The sequence below is a fragment of the Schistocerca piceifrons genome, chromosome 8 (genome assembly GCF_021461385.2).
Source record: "Schistocerca piceifrons isolate TAMUIC-IGC-003096 chromosome 8, iqSchPice1.1, whole genome shotgun sequence".
In the NCBI taxonomy this organism is placed as follows: domain Eukaryota; kingdom Metazoa; phylum Arthropoda; class Insecta; order Orthoptera; family Acrididae; genus Schistocerca; species Schistocerca piceifrons.
The window spans coordinates 204,349,205-204,364,348 of NC_060145.1; the positions used below are offsets into that span (position 1 = coordinate 204,349,205).

General features: G+C 40.8%; 1 protein-coding gene across 1 annotated transcript in view; it reads left to right on the plus strand.

The window, feature by feature from the left end:
- LOC124712200 (odorant receptor 43a-like) overlaps positions 1 to 15,144 on the plus strand; it is a 44,580-nt gene that overhangs the window by 16,698 nt on the left and 12,738 nt on the right. The window contains exon 2 of the mRNA XM_047242497.1: positions 1,634 to 1,733. Coding sequence (XP_047098453.1) covers positions 1,634 to 1,733 — 100 coding nt within the window. The remainder of the gene's footprint in view (positions 1 to 1,633; positions 1,734 to 15,144) is intronic.

The following is a 15,144-nucleotide window of genomic DNA, read 5'->3' on the forward strand; positions in this document are numbered from 1 at the left end:
TTGCGTTCAGTTACTAGTGTGTGTGTCATGGTGTATATTCATGATATGTTGGTTTGTTTATTCGCTTCGGTTTGCCTATCAATAAAAGTTGTCCATTTTCGTGTAACTATGTCCTGTGACTTAAAGAGTTAACCACAATTGTTTCAGGAATTCAGTGTAAGGTGTGTTATTTTTTGACACCATGTCACGCACGTGTAATATATATTTGATATGCATGTAACTTATCTGGCACATATTTGTTTGTATATTCCACCGGTACCTTCAGTGACGTTCGTCATGCAGTTTCATTTTCACGCAGCTTAATGTTTATGGCGTCATATCTCCTGAAAGATATGTCATGCAATGACATACATTTTGAGGTACATCTAGTTATATATATGGATAATGTCTGTGGAGTGCATTGCGAATGGAGCAAGTAGTAAAGAAGTAATTAACTTCTATGCATGATTCGGCAGTTTTACCGTATGAACAGCGAAAATGGATATCGGTGTTTATGATGCCATATCTCGAGAAATACATGTAAATAATGTATGCAATTCAGGCTGCAAAGACGTGGTAGTAAAGAGGTAACAAATTAAGAGATCGTATCTGATGTGGCTGTTTTACTGTATTAAAAGCGAAATTGTAGTAAGTGATAAATTTCTTACCTTTCCTTGGTTTGTTGGCAGTTATAGCGAGAAAATGTAAAGGTTTGAAATCACGTTAAGTTGGATCCAAGTCACTAACTGCTCTCATTCTCAAATAGCTGATGAGTGTAGTCTCACTACTTGAGTATGGTGAGCTACGCTGCTCTTTCAGTACTATCATCACCCCTTGGAGAGGTAATGGCTTTTACTGGAAGAGTGGTTCTTTCCAGGCAGTAAGTGATAGTGATACGTGCACCAAATTTGGTTGAAAACGATTTGGTGGTTTAGCAGGGGGTGTGGAACATATATATATATATATATATATATATATATATATATATATATATATATATATATACAGTTACTTACGTCCACCTTTAACAATTGTTTCAAATGGCTCTGAGCACTATGGGACTTAACATCTGAGGTCATCAGTCCCCTAGAACAAAGAACTACTTAAACCTAACTAACCTAAGGACATCACACACATCGAAGCCCGAGGCAGGATTCGAACCTGCGACCGTAGTGGTCGCGCGCTTCCAGACTGAAGCGCCTAGAACTGCTCAGCCACACTGGCCGGCCCACCTTTAACATAAATGATGATTAAATTTTAATTGTTTTGAGACAGTTGACTTCAGAAACACGAGACAAAATTATAATATAGCAGCACATGAAAAATGGTATTTTTCCAAGATTAAGAACTGTACACTCGGTTATCCTGAATATAAATACATTGACCATTATGTTGTTCAGAGTTAATCTTAACCTTAAAATAATCAAATTAAACAATTATAAAAAAAAATTTCTCACAGAAATATAACTCACAAGGTTGAAATACGGTTAGCTCTTTTTCATACATTCAGCACTGCATAATCTCAGAAAATGGAATTGCCAAGCCAGTTTCTCATACTATTAATGTATTTTCGCGTGCATATATACCGAGTACATCAAACTTGCTAAAGTACATTTCATTTGATGGTGTTATTTAAAACGTTTTCCTCTTCCAGGTTCGTAGCGTACCTCCAGGACACCATGAGCCCCATCGCAATGACGCAGTTCGCCCTCAGCGTTGTCATCGCTTGTATGGCGTTATTTCAAGCCACTTTTGTAAGTAAGACTTCTTCTTCACTATGTCCCATTCGTGTAATAAGAGTGACCGTAAGTGCTCTACCAGCTGAGCTACCGAAGCACGACTCACGCCCGGTACTCACAGCTTTACTTCTGCCAGTACCTCGTCTCCTACCTTCCAAACTTTACAGAAGCTCTCCTGCGAACCTTGCAGAACTAGCACTCCAGAAAGAAAGGATATTGCGGAGACATGGCTTAGCCACAGCCTGGGGGATGTTTCCAAAATGAGATTTTCACTCTGCAGCGGAGTGTGCGCTGATATGAAACTTCCTGGCAGATTAAAACTGTGTGGCCGACCGAGACTCGAACTCGGGACCTTTGCCTTTCTGTAAAGTTTGGAAGGTAGGAGACGAGGTACTGGCAGAAGTAAAGCTGTGAGTACCGGGCGTGAGTCGTGCTTCGGTAGCTCAGATGGTAGAGCACTTGCCCGCGAAAGGCAAAGGTCCCGAGTTCGAGTCTCGGTCGGCCACACAGTTTTAATCTGCCAGGAAGTTTCACATCAGCGCACACTCCGCTGCAGAGTGAAAATCTCATTCTAGAGTGACCGTAGTTTTCAGTTGAGAAAAACCACTATCATAAGAGACAAGCATGAGTGCAGAGGTAATAGACATTCTCTCGAACTTCATTCCAAAGAAAAATCAAAGGACGACACAGAAAACGGATAGAAACTATCTCGACTGTTTGCGATAAATAGTATTTCATCTCACCATCATAATGTTGCTAAAATAGAACGAGAACACATTAATATAACAAAAGTAATATCCTCTTGTATCTAGATGTCCCCGTAGACTAAATATATACACACACACACGCAGTGATCCGTACTCTAGGTTCGAATGATGCTGAGCTTAGATTAAGTCTCAGCCATTAGCCAGTCCACTAGTGAGGAACCAGAAATGGTGTGAAATCTTACAAGGATATTGCAAGGTAGGGTGTGCAGAGAAATAATAGTTAAGAAAAAATTTGATATGCTGCACCCTTTCCTATTTAAGTAACAGTGAAGTCATCCCTTCAGGTCGCCGCGCGCGCAAATTCAAGCAGGCTGCCAGATGCAGCTAGATGCAGTTTGTTATTACGCACTTCTGGTAAGAAAAAAGTCATACCACGGAACAATGTGGATGAGGGTTGTTTCATCTCTTAAAATATGTATCACATACATAGTCTTCTGTAACAGAAATAAATATCGAAATCTTACTCCAGTGCGAAATATTAAAAGAGCAATCAAATCAATCTGTTCAGCGTAATTCGTGAGATCCTTAAAAGCTTGTAGTGAAAGCAAATAGAACTTGAACTAGTGCATTCTTCTAGCATCAATAAAAATTTCCGGTCTATTAAACTAAATGGAAAGATGAAAATACAAATTTCCTTTTCTTTCTCTAGATTTCTAATGGAGGATTTTAATTTCCTAATTTACAAATTATTTCACTTCTCAAAGGAAAATGTGCGACATAAATACAAAAAACAACATCCAATTTCATAATTGAGTGCTACACATTAGACACCGTTACAATGCGTAAATTGTAGATCTGAAGGAAACTCATGAGTAAATAGTTACATATTAACAAATTTATCATGAAAGATCCTGATAACCGATAAAAATTTGCAAAGATTTTATGTATGCAACTGTAAGGGAAAATACAAGATGTGTGTAATACTATAGAGAAATATTCTCTTAATAAAGTTAAATATGATTCCTACAGTTGTTCAGGTTATGTACCGTTAATTTTCCCCCGAATAATCGTTTAGCAGTACTTTTCAGAACAGAGTCAGGATCTGTTCATTTCAAGGTATCCCTTTCAGTGGTTAGTCAAAAGTGCACCCAGTCCTTCTTGGGAAAGTATTGACCTCAGAATAGCTATCTCAACTTGAATTTTGGAAAGCTCCTTGCACTACTTGCCACAAATACTGACAAAACCAGGGCTATTTGTAAGCTTACAAGAGTTTTGGGGAAAATTTCGGTAAAACTGTTCCTTTTTTATTTTAAAACTAGACAATGAGCATTGTGGAGATCTTCCAGCATGAAAGTAAGATCAAGACATAATCGTTTATTTTCTCCCTTGTTACGTCACATCCGTCACCATCGTTTAACACAATCTCAGTGGTGTAATTTGAACCCAGTTACGTGGGTATTTAACTGAAAATATTACTTTCCAAAAACATTTATACTAAATAGAAGACCTGTAACCACACTTTCGCAGTTACTCTTGTTTACGAGATCGGATTACAGACTTTGTTATATGGCTTATGGGTCAGCGATAGATGATTAATCGTGCAGCAAATGTATTTATCCCAACGAGTCGGAACTAGCCGTGTACCTCCAGTTTGTCTCAAGAATTTGACTGTCATTAACTACGTAAATACAATTTGTAGATGCAGTTTTTGCTACTTGAAAGTATGTTTCGGGATTTTTACTTACAAGGAAATAAATTCTGTCACACAAATATTACTGTTCCTCACGTACTTCTTCTTTACTGTAAGTAGGTAGGTTACTAGAATTGAGTGCATACATTATTCAGTCACCTGGTATGATCTCTTGTCACCTAATCAGAATTTGCAGTTAACTGGTCGCTGCCATCTCGATGCAGTATTCGGAGACAAGTGGATAGGTCGAAGCGGCCGACGTGCATAGCTCAGAAACTTAACTCCGTTAGACTTGTTCTTGCAGTTTTACATGACAATTCTATGTTACAATGTCCTTGTACAGTAGGAAAAAGCCATTGCGTAAAATAGCGGTCGTGATATCGCATCTTACTGCAGTTAACTGCGTGAAAATTCATCCTTCTTAAAGCGAAAAAGAAATATCTGGTATGGTTTTGTAATGTGTTAACTAGCTACTTACAGCCACCAGTTGTTATGTAAACTTTTATCTAGTAACTCTCCTTCACAGCCTCTAAGAAGTGTTAGTAAGAGAAATTTTGGATCTTTTAGCTTAACATGCAAGAGGCTCTCGGCTACTTGCCTTACGGGAAATTCTTAATAAGTACACTCCAAAAAGTGTTGTTAAAACATCTGCTCGGTGTGGGACGAAACATTCAAACTGCTGTGATGAGAACGCATAATAGACAGTGAACTGAGATCGAGAACGCTGGGTACTTAACTATTGCAACTGGATTGTTGAAAGAGAGCTTCATAGCTTCGGGCAGCGTACCAGTTTAAGATGAGCATGCATTGTCGGTAAGTCGGGATAAAGTAAAAGAGCACAATAAACACAATTAACTGAATTCAGCGGGATAGTGAAGTGGATCTGCGGCTAGGCAGATGGGTATTCCGAATATACGCGTTGCACGTGAAATGTAGGAGCGACGGTGGTGGTAATCTTGCTCCTCACCCTGGATGCATGTGTCAGTGTCTTTGAGATTTTGCTGATGGGGTGCCGCACAAGCGATCATCCACTGCTCATCCTGTAACACTCTCACTTCACTTGGCTTAAATGAATAGACCATGATGACACGTCGCTAACAGACTGGAAAAATGTGATGAGTGTGAAGTGCTCTAGTCGAAATGAAACGCGAAAGTATATTTCTAATTACCAGAATGGAAATATATTCCTCTATCCTAGCAAACACTGAATTAATGAATTAGTACGTATAGTGCAGTTATAATGAAACGTAACAGGTGGAAGATAGACACAATCCCCATCTACGTTTACACTCTGAAAACGCCGTGTAGTGTATGGCTGAGGGTATTTGCTATGCCTCTGTCATTTCCTTCATTTGCTGTTCCAATCGCCAATAATTTTCTATCTTGTGGTCATTTCTAAACCTCAGTGGTGCTTGTAACATGTAGTTTGTGTATCTGTAGTTGTCTAATGTTGTCTCTGCAATGGAATTCGAGTGCCTACAAACGATTAAAGCGACCCTATCATTGACAACCTACATCAAGGGGTTTTCATAAAACGAAGTATCGTGCCATTAGCATATCAAACCAGTCTTTCCTATCAGAATTCTAATAGACAGGATTACAACTTGGATACCGTAAATGATTTATTCGCAAAGAACACGAAGAGTGCAGAAAAATTGTATAAATATGAAGTACGCAATGTCGGATACTACTCTAAATGTAATTCCGAGACTTGCAGAACATTTGTTTCACTTTACCCTCTTTATTGGAATGAAAAAAAGTTGGCTGATACTGAATAGCCTACACGCTCTCAGAAAAAGCTCAGACGGTATGAAATGCAATTCAATACACTCACTATCTGTGTTTCCCTACCAGCCGAACCGGGATGTGCATACCACCTATTGAAGTACGGACAGCAGTTGTACTGTAGCGATGATCTGCCGGTTCGGCTGTTGGCCGCTGTGCAGATGATGTACGTGGGGAACGCGTAACTCTCTCCCACACAGATGAAGCAGTATGCCGCCCACAAACCTGTAGGACTGAATGTGCCTCAATAAGAGACAAAAAAAAAAGTCTGTTTGCTCACGAGTCAGGAACAGAAACTCGGTTCAGATATTCTACCATAAAGAAGCACTTCAATGTGATTCAGGCTCCGCAGAGAGGTAATGAACCGTCATTTAAAATCAGCAGAATAACAATTCTGTTCACAGAGAAACGACTTCACGCCCCCGTCCCCGTTGTGTCGCAAGCAACACTTCTCAAAATCTAACAGCCAGATTCACAGCTGTGGCTCTCCCCAACGGAGTCTTTAGATCGATCCACATAGGCAAGTGCTTTCAATCTATCCCAACAGGCAAGTGCCTCTCTATGCCGTACACCCTCTGAGCCTACGTTTTCCCTCAGGATACGAATACCAGCGGCTGTTACGAAAACATTATCTCCTACTAAATGGGTCATGCCATCTTCCAGCCAGTCTCTTGACGCTTATACTCTATTCACAAGATTCCCTGGAAAATTCAATTTTTCCTTCAACGCCCTTAGCAATCTGTCAATCAAATATGCCTCTCTGCTATACAGTGGGAAAATGCCATGGCACTTCCCGTGACAACATTCATTGGAGGCCACGTCGCGACCTTCGTTTGTGACCCCACACATTCCTTCATACTAAAATGATGTCTTTTATCCTTATTCCACCACTTAAGCTCTTTCACCAGATATGTAATTCTGATTTCTTTTTCGTCCCACCAAAGTGCAACCTCCTGCCCGCACTGTCCGTGCTTGGGGGGTTCTGTGGCCCCCAGCGTTGTAAAACGCCGTTTCCTCAGCCTGCTCTCTCTCAGGGTAGTAAATGTCCCCTCCTGTAGAACACGACAACTCTCTTCACAGCCCCTCTTCAGCCGATACCGGTTTCTAAGGAGTGGGTAACCAATGTCGCTTATTCTGTCAGTGATCAACTTTAATGAAATCCCAGACATGCCGTACTACAGAAATTAAACTAGCTGCACTATCCTGTTGCGCTGCTCTAGTAATAAAAAAGTCTTACATCCGCAGATATGACCAGAAACGGCCAAAGAAGTGATTAATAATCTTATTGTGGACCGTACATAGTGAGCTAATACAAATTCAAATGGAAAATAATTTACAGAGTAATGCATGGTTGTAGAATATTGCCACCTTACACATTTATTTCAACACCTGTCATTCTGATTTTCGAAAGGAGAAACAGGAGTACGATCTCGACCAGTGAAACAGTTTCAGAAAAAGGAACGTAGTATCCCTAATTTCTTTATGTCATTCTCCATTTCGGTGCCAATAAGACCACTGTGTGAGTGGACAGATATTTCTCTTTATTGATGTAATGTAAGGATTAAAATCCTTCGGATATTGTGTTAGATCATTACACAGTGTTTTACCTTACACTTCGACGAACTTATGTAGGTTTTCCATGTGCGCATCCTGATCTAGTTCACATTTCGCTTACGTACAAGGTATTGGCGACGTTTAAATGTGCGGTGAAGCACTCCTTGCTTTCGGAATAGCTCTCTAAGCCGGCTGTTGAACCACTGCGGGTTTTTCCCAGTCTTCACAACCTTTCTAGACACATAACTCTGTAAATTGTTCGTCCTTTTATACTCAAAGCTGTTATGATCAGAGATGAATGTTTGATATTGACTTCTCAGGTAATTAGACACTTATTTCTTATCACACTAACTAAATACAAATTCCTTCTCACTTTTCTATACATTCATATTCGCATCCACAGTAAGAGAAATTGTGTACATTACAGATTCCCTGTCCACGCTGACAAAGGCAAAACGTTCGATCTTTTGTAACCAGGATATCTAAGATTTTATCCCCTCTAGTCGGCTCCCTGAATAATGACTTAGTGTAGTTTCCTGCTAAGCTATTTAGAACAATATCAGATGAGTCCTGCCCATATCACTTGCTCTAATCATTTGAGTCTCCAATTCTGAATGTGATGCAAGTTGTAACCCAGAGAAGTATACAATTTTATCACTTTTTTCTTGTCTCGCTCGGTACTAAAAATTTTTCCGATATGACCAGTCACCTGCGGCTCGTTGAAGACATCCGGGATTTCGTGGGATATTGAATTATTTTTTTGGTGTGCATTACGGTTGAATTGAGTTACTCGAACAGAAGGTATCTAAAATAATGCCGGCCGCGGTGGTCTCGCGGTTCTAGGCGCTCAGTCCGGAACCGCGCGACTGCTACGGTCGCAGGTTCGAATCCTGCCTCGGGCATGGATGTGTGTGATGTCCTTACGTTAGTTGGGTTTAAGTAGTTCTAAGTTCTAGGGGACTGATGACCACAGATGTTAAGTCCCATAGTGCTCAGAGCCATTTGAACCATTTCTTTCTAAAATGATAATCCTCAAAGAAAGTTCAGTTTCTGATTCACTCGATTACACAATTAGCAGATACTCTCTCAGGGTCTTTCGAGTCTTACGAAACTAGTCAATATCGGTACATATCATTATCCCTGCTTCTTACTTATATTTCTTTGTTCAGTTCTATCACGTATGAAATCTGACCATCGTCTTGTTGGCAAGCAGTTTTTTCACATAGATATCCATTTGTTGCCGTTCTTTAGGACTTAACAAGAGCTTCATATACAGTGGCTGAAAATAGAGTGAAGCAACCACTATCTTGCAACAGTCTGCATGTTGAGGAGGTTAGCACCGTTTATTGGTGTATAGTAGATTTTAATTATAGTATTATAATTTAATATTTGTTCAATATAGATTATTTAAGTTTTAGGTATTTAAGTTAACTTAATATAAAGTTAATTTTTTATTAATACATATTACAATAAATCATATAATTTGTACCAATAAATCTATTATATTATCTGATGTCACTGTAACTTCGTAACTGTTCATACCATTGCTGGTTATGTAAGCAATTACAGGTTCAATTCTCTGTGACAAGTATAACAGCCACCTGAGTGCATTATTGTCTTTCGTGTTTAGTGTTGTTACCCGGACTGGTAGGCTGTATAACTGGTGTGAATATTACCAGATATTACTAGATCGTGAGGAGGTAGAAATGCAACGTACTCACGTGAGGCAGCACTAGCAGCATCTTCTATCGTGACAAAGGGACCTCATTCTGGCATCAGTTTCGCTAGCTGGTCGAATCTTGCAGTATTCCAATTTGCGGGCATTCAGAAGTGACAAGGGCCCAGTGTGCGACTACAGGGAACTATGAGGGCGTGAGTACTTGTCATCAAAGTTCCGGTCGACCATATCTGATGATCACAAGGACGTATCGCTCAGCAGGGCACCAGGCACATCGCAATCCCTCCACGTCTGCCCCTGCTATTAAAGAACAACTCTTGGACTCCCTGCAGCGTTTTTTGTCATCCCACTGGTACGTGAATTCCTTAATCTACCACACTTAAACACCATATCTAAAATACCATAAAAGAGGAAGCGGGATGGAATCATGGTTGATAGTCACAGTTCATAATTAAGACAATTTTTTGACATTACGGCCTTTAAGTAATTTGACGATTACAAATTATGGACGAGCCACTACATAAAGCTTTTCAAATACAGTTACAAACCCAACATACTCAGTACTCAAATAAACAGTCCCTTATTAAGAAAAGAGAATTACTGACAAACTTTAGAATTTCAAAGTGCCATATAGGATTTCCCTCAAAATAAATATAATAAAAGGAATTACTAGTAAAGGATGACAATGACACTGGAGCACTAGTGTCAAGCTAAGATCCAATTACATAATGTGATAAAACCACTTAAATAAAAAAACTACAGCAGAAACACTGATCTTTAAAAGTAATTGTTCACATGCTCAAACGTGTTAATACAAAAGTTACTAGAAATAACTGCACAAGGAACTCAGCGGATGCTATGCAACTTACGGTTTAGCCAGTTGCCGATCAGTAATATTTAAGGAAACAAGTTCATATACTAACAGGTTTCATATATTTATGTACCTACCAGCTTAACCTGCCTTGGCGGAAGGAACATAAATACTAAACTCTCGAAGGCGATATGTGAACAACTTCCTATAGTGGCCAGGTTCTTAAGTACTGCCAGGCCTAGACCTCGGCCGACATTTCACTCCCCGCCAAGGTTCTGGCACAGTCAAAAGTTTCTGCCCGAATCACAAAGACTTTCCAATATCACTGATGGGCAACTGTATTAATAGAGTGCAGGCTTTGAAAGCACCAACATAAAATCATTTGATTACAAGAGACACAAGGCACTAATAAAATTTCTGCGAAAACTTTCAAATAACTGCCACCATTTAACTAGGCCAACTGAACTCTTTCACACCATCTTAAAGGTCGACTATGAAAGTCTCCCCAGAATAACAAAGTTTAAATGGCTTTGAGTGCGTCGGTCAACAAAACACAATTACGACCACTTACTTCATATCACGTACACAATACGAGGAAGCGGGTGCCACAGCTTCACCGCTTCACTTCAGATTTTGTTCTCAGCGAAGTCACAGAACTCGTATCTCCAAGCTGCCCATGTCGCCAAAACGCCCAACCAATTTCACACCACAACATGTAACGGTCATCACGCTCGTTCGGCAGCCGTTGACACTCGTCTCCCAGCGAATGTCACGAGATCTTAAGGGTTACCCGTCGTAGGCTACCAACCAACTCGCTTCGCCCGCCAACCCGGAAGATAAGACCCCCGAAAATCAAAGATAGCTTAGCTCAACCACAATCGCTCTCAACGATACATGGACAAAATAACAATGGCGCCAGCTCGCCACGGCTCAGCCGCACCATCTCTCGGAATCCAGCAGTAACAGGACTAGTCAATTACCGTCCTATGCGTGGGCTACCACTGCCGCAACAACAATAATGACTACGTCTCGAGTGGTGCGGTGTTGAGAAAGCATGGACTGTTGACGAATGACGTCGGTTTGTTTCCCGTCAGCAAGTATGGCGGCTACCTGAGAACTCGCCCCAGTCTTCCAGCGTTTTGGAGAGGTAAAGCGGTGTTACGCGTCATGCTGTGGCGTGAAGATTCATAGGGTATGACTTCAGTTCCCAGATGGTAGTGACTATGGAACCCTGATGGCAGACTGTATATCACGGACACGCTTATTCCTCGTGTGTTACTGGCAGTTTTCGTGGTATCATTTTTTGAATGGTACAATGCTCGTACCCTCATAGATGGACCGTGTATGTGAAGCCGAGGCAATATCGCGGCCAGAAAGATCTCTAGAAACACCCGGGATAGATCATGTGTGGGACCAGCTCGGACTTCAACAGCGTCCAGTGCTTGTGTCCGGAATATCAAAGTCCAGATACAACAGTTGTCGGCCAGCTTACCTTAGAAAAGGAAACGACTGCTTTATGACACTCTCGTCAACTGAATAACTGTATGCGTCCAGGGAACAGGCGGTACAACGCCATACTGTTAAGTGGAGTCATACTGCCAAGGTCTTTGTTAATTTCACTCTGGTTTGTAATCACATACCCTCTCAACTTATAAAATTCGTCTCATTTACTCCTCTACGTCTGGGTGCTTCACTTTTCTTGTCAAACAATGTATATCGATCAATAAGGACATCAGTGTAATTATTATATATTTCTACTTTATGTTTGGATTCTAGTGTGGAGACAAATGGCTAATATAGGTGCTATCGTGAAATGACTTTATTATTTATTCATTTATATTCACTTTATTTCGATTCAGTTAGACTTCTGAGTACATGTCTCACGGAAAATTATGTTACGCATCTACAAATTTTAAAATTGAAAAAGAAAAGTAACTAAACGTTAAAGTTGAAAAAATCATTTGAAAATTCAATGACAATATTAGTAAAGACGAATTTCTCCAATTTTATAAAAAATAAAGGATATTTTAATCACTATGTAGTAAAACGGAACACCTACTACCTTCCTTTCGATGTTATTTATTATATGGCTACCAGTTATGGTGATTCAGTACACCATCTTCAGGCCTTAACTGACTTTGAGAGAGTTGACGCAAACTGTAACACGATTACATTAGTGGTCAACACCCATGAACTGATTTTTGCAGACTACCTGCAACAACGATGCTGGTGGTTTGAGATACAACATCGTTGTTACAGGCAGTTATGCAACCATTTCTTTTTCGTACTCTAGTGAGAAACTATTGACTTTCAACGTCTATTTTCTCAATCTATTTCGTCGTACTGAAAAACCCTGTTAATATGCCAGCTGTAGCCTGCAGTCTATGAGAGATTCCTGGTTTCAGCTGTCGTACCACCCCTCACATACCTCTTGACTGTCGTTCACATCGGAGCCACCATCATTATCGTTGTAATCTTAGCCCAGTCGCCGAAAACGGTAAAGGGTCTCAGTGGGTGAATGTACTCATGAAGTCGCACGCGGTTTTTTTTTTTACAGTGCTAAGATGGAGCGTCATGAAAAAAAATATACTAAAACTCCTGACCAGTGGGGTGTGAGCATAGTGGTGGTGGTTAGGAGAGGGGCAATTAAATGTAATTTTTCATATTTTACTTGAATAATTCGAAAACAGCGACTTCTAGTCAAAATTTTTCCAAGTACAAAATCAAAGTGCATTAGATATTCTAGGACGTACAGTTTTCACATCACAGGAGATGGAAGATTCGCGTATTTTCAAAAACAGAGTTTTAATACTGTTGTGTACATAGTTCCACGTAGTCAGCGCTTACACAACTTGCCCGCTAGAACGCGCCCGCTAAGCAGAACAGTGCTGGCGCAGCGCTCGTCCGTCTCCGCACTACGAGATGGCGCTGCCATAGAGACAGACCAAATTCTGCTTCCGCCAATCCGCGTATTAATATGTAACGCAGCCAATGAGACTGCTGCTAATGTAGAACCTTTTATCCTCATGGATCACACTCGCGCAGTGATACATGAATGTGCAAGGTATTATAACGAGTGTACAGACCTCCGATTACTCTGCGTTTGTCTGCACCAGTCTGTACCAGCCTGAATTAGTCTCTACCAGTCTGTACGAGTTCTACATTTGTCTGTACCAGTCTATAGTCAAGTTTCAGTCTGTGCCTAATAAGATTACCATATTCCTGTACATAGCCATGAAGATAAATGTATAGACACTTTTGTCAAGTACCAGAGATATATGTGGCATTAAGAGTAATGTACCAATACCAAAGGAACTTCAGACTGTCAATTGTAAATAGCATCCAGAACCAAGTTAAGTAATTTTTATTCTTGTTATTATTTTAATAAATGTGTGTGTTCTGTTTAAAGTTGGTCACCGTCAATCTGCTACTCTAAGCGTGCAAGTGGCATTTCTATCGTCTGACCTAAAGGCAGAAGATAAACACGCCGTGATAAGACCATGAGACATATTGCTGACACTCACCTACTTCGTTAGAGCGACAAGTCAATTAATCTGATGGTGTGTGTACTGAAGGTCTTACAGTATGCACACCACAAATACCATCCAATTATTTTTATTGTTAGATGAAATAGGTTGAGAACAATTTTGAAAGGGTGCACCATATCTAAGCACCATAGAACAGTGTTAAGACACTAACTATATTCTGGGTGTGCGTTCAGTAAGTATGGTTGGTTTTATTCAGGACTCCAATGCGCCATATTGCTCCCTAATCTTTTGGTTACAAAGACCTATTTTTCAACATAATCTCCGTTCGATTCGACAGCCTTACGCCGTCATACTGGGAGGACCTGTATTGGCGAAAGGTACCACACTACTGGTCGACGTCGGAACCAACGTCTTGCTGCCTCAATAACCACCCCATCATCCTCCTGCTGCTTCCCGCGGAGTACATCCTTCACTGGATCAAAAAGATGGAAGTCGGAATGTGCGAGACCTGGGCTGTAGGGTGGAAGAGGATGAGTGAAGTTTTGTGAGCTCCTCTGAGGTGTGCAGACATGCGGGAGCCCTTGCGTTGAAGTGGAGTAGGAATAGTCCGTTTGCATTTTTGTGACGACGAAAACGCTGACGTCCATTCTTCAGATTCTTGAGGTTAGCACGATACACTTGAGAGTTGATGGTTGCACCATGAGGGATGACATCAAACAGAATAACCCCTTCAATGTCCCAGATGCTGGTCGCCATGATTTTACCGGCTGAGGGTGCTGCTTCGAACATTTTTTTTTTTTTTTTTAATAACGAAAGAGGTAGTGTGGCACCACTCCGTACATTGCCATTTTGTTTCCGTTTGGAAAGGTGGCCCTTGTTTCATAACCTATGACGATGTTTGACAAACAATTGTCACGATCAGCCTCCTAACGAGCAACCATTTCCGCACAGATGGTCCGCCGATTACCCCGAAAGAGAGTTCCACACGTTTCAACACTGCATGAGTCACAGCCGTATGCGGGAGATTGCACAGGGTTGTGCGACCTTGCTCAGATGACCACAGCCTTAGCACCTAACGATTCACCGTTTTTTGTTCACTGGCAGGTCTCTGAAGACATTCTTTAAAAATCTCTAAGAATATTCAAATAAAACGTTTGGTGGCATTTCTTTTCAAGATGTCCGCGTACATATTGACAGCATGTTATACACGCGGCAGGCTCTGTAGTGCGGCAGAAACTTTACAGCTCCAGCTTTGATCCGTAAAAGCTCACTTAAGAGCTAAAAATAAGTATTCATTTAATAAACCAAAAGAAATGGAATTATAAAACAGGAGCCCAGTGAAGTTGTCTACTCACATTAGAGAACTGGACAACAAATGCTGGGAATGTGTAGTCTGTCTGCAAACGGAATAGCCAGCTGGAGTCGTGGTGGAGGGGGTTTCCATTGCTTGAAGAACACTTCAGCTGCCGTATGGCATAACCAGGAATCAACTTCGCCTCTAGCGGTATAGAGCAGTGTGGAAAGATTTACGTACATTCTGTCCACATAAATTTGTTGCTTTAGTACTATTGATAACTGATATCTGTATTCCCTGTAGTGTTTATGCACTCAGTGGAAAATAAACTCCCCCTCGGACGTAAAGATGGGTCGCCAGTCGTTCATAAGTGCGCTGCAGTAGGGTCAGATGTCTTCGTGAAACATCATGCAGTCGCT